At 28.3% G+C, this 1,649-nt stretch overlaps 1 protein-coding gene across 1 annotated transcript; it reads right to left on the bottom strand.

The window, feature by feature from the left end:
- Positions 1 to 152: 152 nt before the first annotated feature.
- Positions 153 to 1,481, bottom strand: K452DRAFT_330310 (uncharacterized protein; the record flags this gene model as incomplete). Its single annotated transcript, XM_033545110.1, has 4 exons — positions 153 to 167; positions 317 to 588; positions 750 to 988; positions 1,465 to 1,481. 4 exons carry the CDS (start codon positions 1,479 to 1,481, stop codon positions 153 to 155), a joined length of 543 nt encoding a protein of 180 aa, XP_033390896.1.
- Between the last annotated feature and the right edge of the window lie 168 nt (positions 1,482 to 1,649).

Here is a 1,649-nt window from a genome sequence, read left to right on the forward strand (position 1 = left end):
TAATATTTTTTACAATATTATATTTATATTTTAAAGGAGTAATTACACTATCTAGCTTAGAAGAATCTTGTAAAACAAAAAAAAGGGGTAATAAACCTATTGCGCCAGAGTGTAATATTTTATATGAAGTATTTGGATATCCCTTGTTTACCCTACCATTTAAAGATCTATAAAGGTATTTATATATAAAAAATAGTCTTTCATTTATACTATTTTGACTTAAATAATTGTATTGCCTTGAATCAATTTTTAATGCTCCTTTACCAAATTCAAACACAAATCCTAAAGTTAAAAGAACAAAGAAAATAAGCATTACGGATAAACCATATAATCCATTAGTATAGCTGCTTACTGCATAGGGGTAAATCAATAATATCTCTAAATCGAAAAGAAGGAATAACAAGGCAAAAATAAAGAATGAAACGCTGAACTGTGTTCTATTTTGCCCTAAAAACGAATGAAAACCACACTCGAAAGCAGAATCTTTTTCTTCGTAAGGACTATGTGGAGCTAAGATTAAATTAACAGCCAATAAAATAAAAGATAATATAGGTATAAATATAAAAAAGAATGAAGTAGAAGTCATGACTAAGGATTAAACATAATAAGGGCTAAGATGTTAGCCATGCTTAATCATTCTTGAGGTATGAAAATGAATAGTAATATAGAAATAGTTAACACAGAAATAGTAATAGTTTGATGGCTTGATAATTTTACATTTCCAGCGTTGTAAGTGAATTTGTGTATACCTGCGCTGTTTTGTATATTACCTATTAAGACTAAATCAGACAATTCTGAATTTAATTTATAGTCGGGTTTGTCGAAGAAAACTTGTTTTATAACTGCTAAGTAGTAAACTGCACTTACTACACTTGTTAATATTGCAACTAATGTAATGAAAACATAACCGTTATCTAATGCGGCACTAAATACCATCTGTTTAGCGAAGAATCCCATTAAAGGTGGGATACCGGCAAATGAGAAAAGGCTTATAGATAAACTTAATGCTAAAAGTGGATTTATATAAAAGTATCCTTTTATTTGACTAATAAGTTGTATAGGTGAGTTATTTTTATCTTGAAGATCTTTATAACTAACATCGTCATTTGTGTAAAGATATAATGAATACCCTATAGTAACCAGAATAATAAAGGAATTTAGGTTGGAGACTGAATATTGCATTATGTAGAAAATAAACGCTTGTATTGATTCTATGCTATATATACTTAAAGCTAATAGTATAAACCCTACATGTGAAATTGTACTGTAGGCATACAATCTTTTTATTCTAAATTGAGATAGACCAAGTACAGATCCGATTATTAGAGATAATAAAGAACTCAGTAATAAGCTAGTAGTTCAAGAATAACTAAATGAAAATAAAGATTTGCTAGTGTAATGCACTAGTTCTAAGAAGAAAATAAATATAGATATTTTAGCTATAATAGCCACAAATGTTGTAACTATAGTAGGTATTGCATCGTAGACATCAGGGCTTCAGAAATGGAAAGGTGCTGCACTCACTTTAAATAAGAAACCTACTGACATAATAAGTAATGAAAGATGTATATAATACGGTTTGTATCAATAAAGTATATTTGTATTATCCAGAGATGTTTCTGATATACTAGTTATTACATATAAACTAT

The sequence above is a fragment of the Aplosporella prunicola genome (assembly GCF_010093885.1).
Source record: "Aplosporella prunicola CBS 121167 unplaced genomic scaffold K452scaffold_169, whole genome shotgun sequence".
NCBI classification, from domain to species: domain Eukaryota; kingdom Fungi; phylum Ascomycota; class Dothideomycetes; order Botryosphaeriales; family Aplosporellaceae; genus Aplosporella; species Aplosporella prunicola.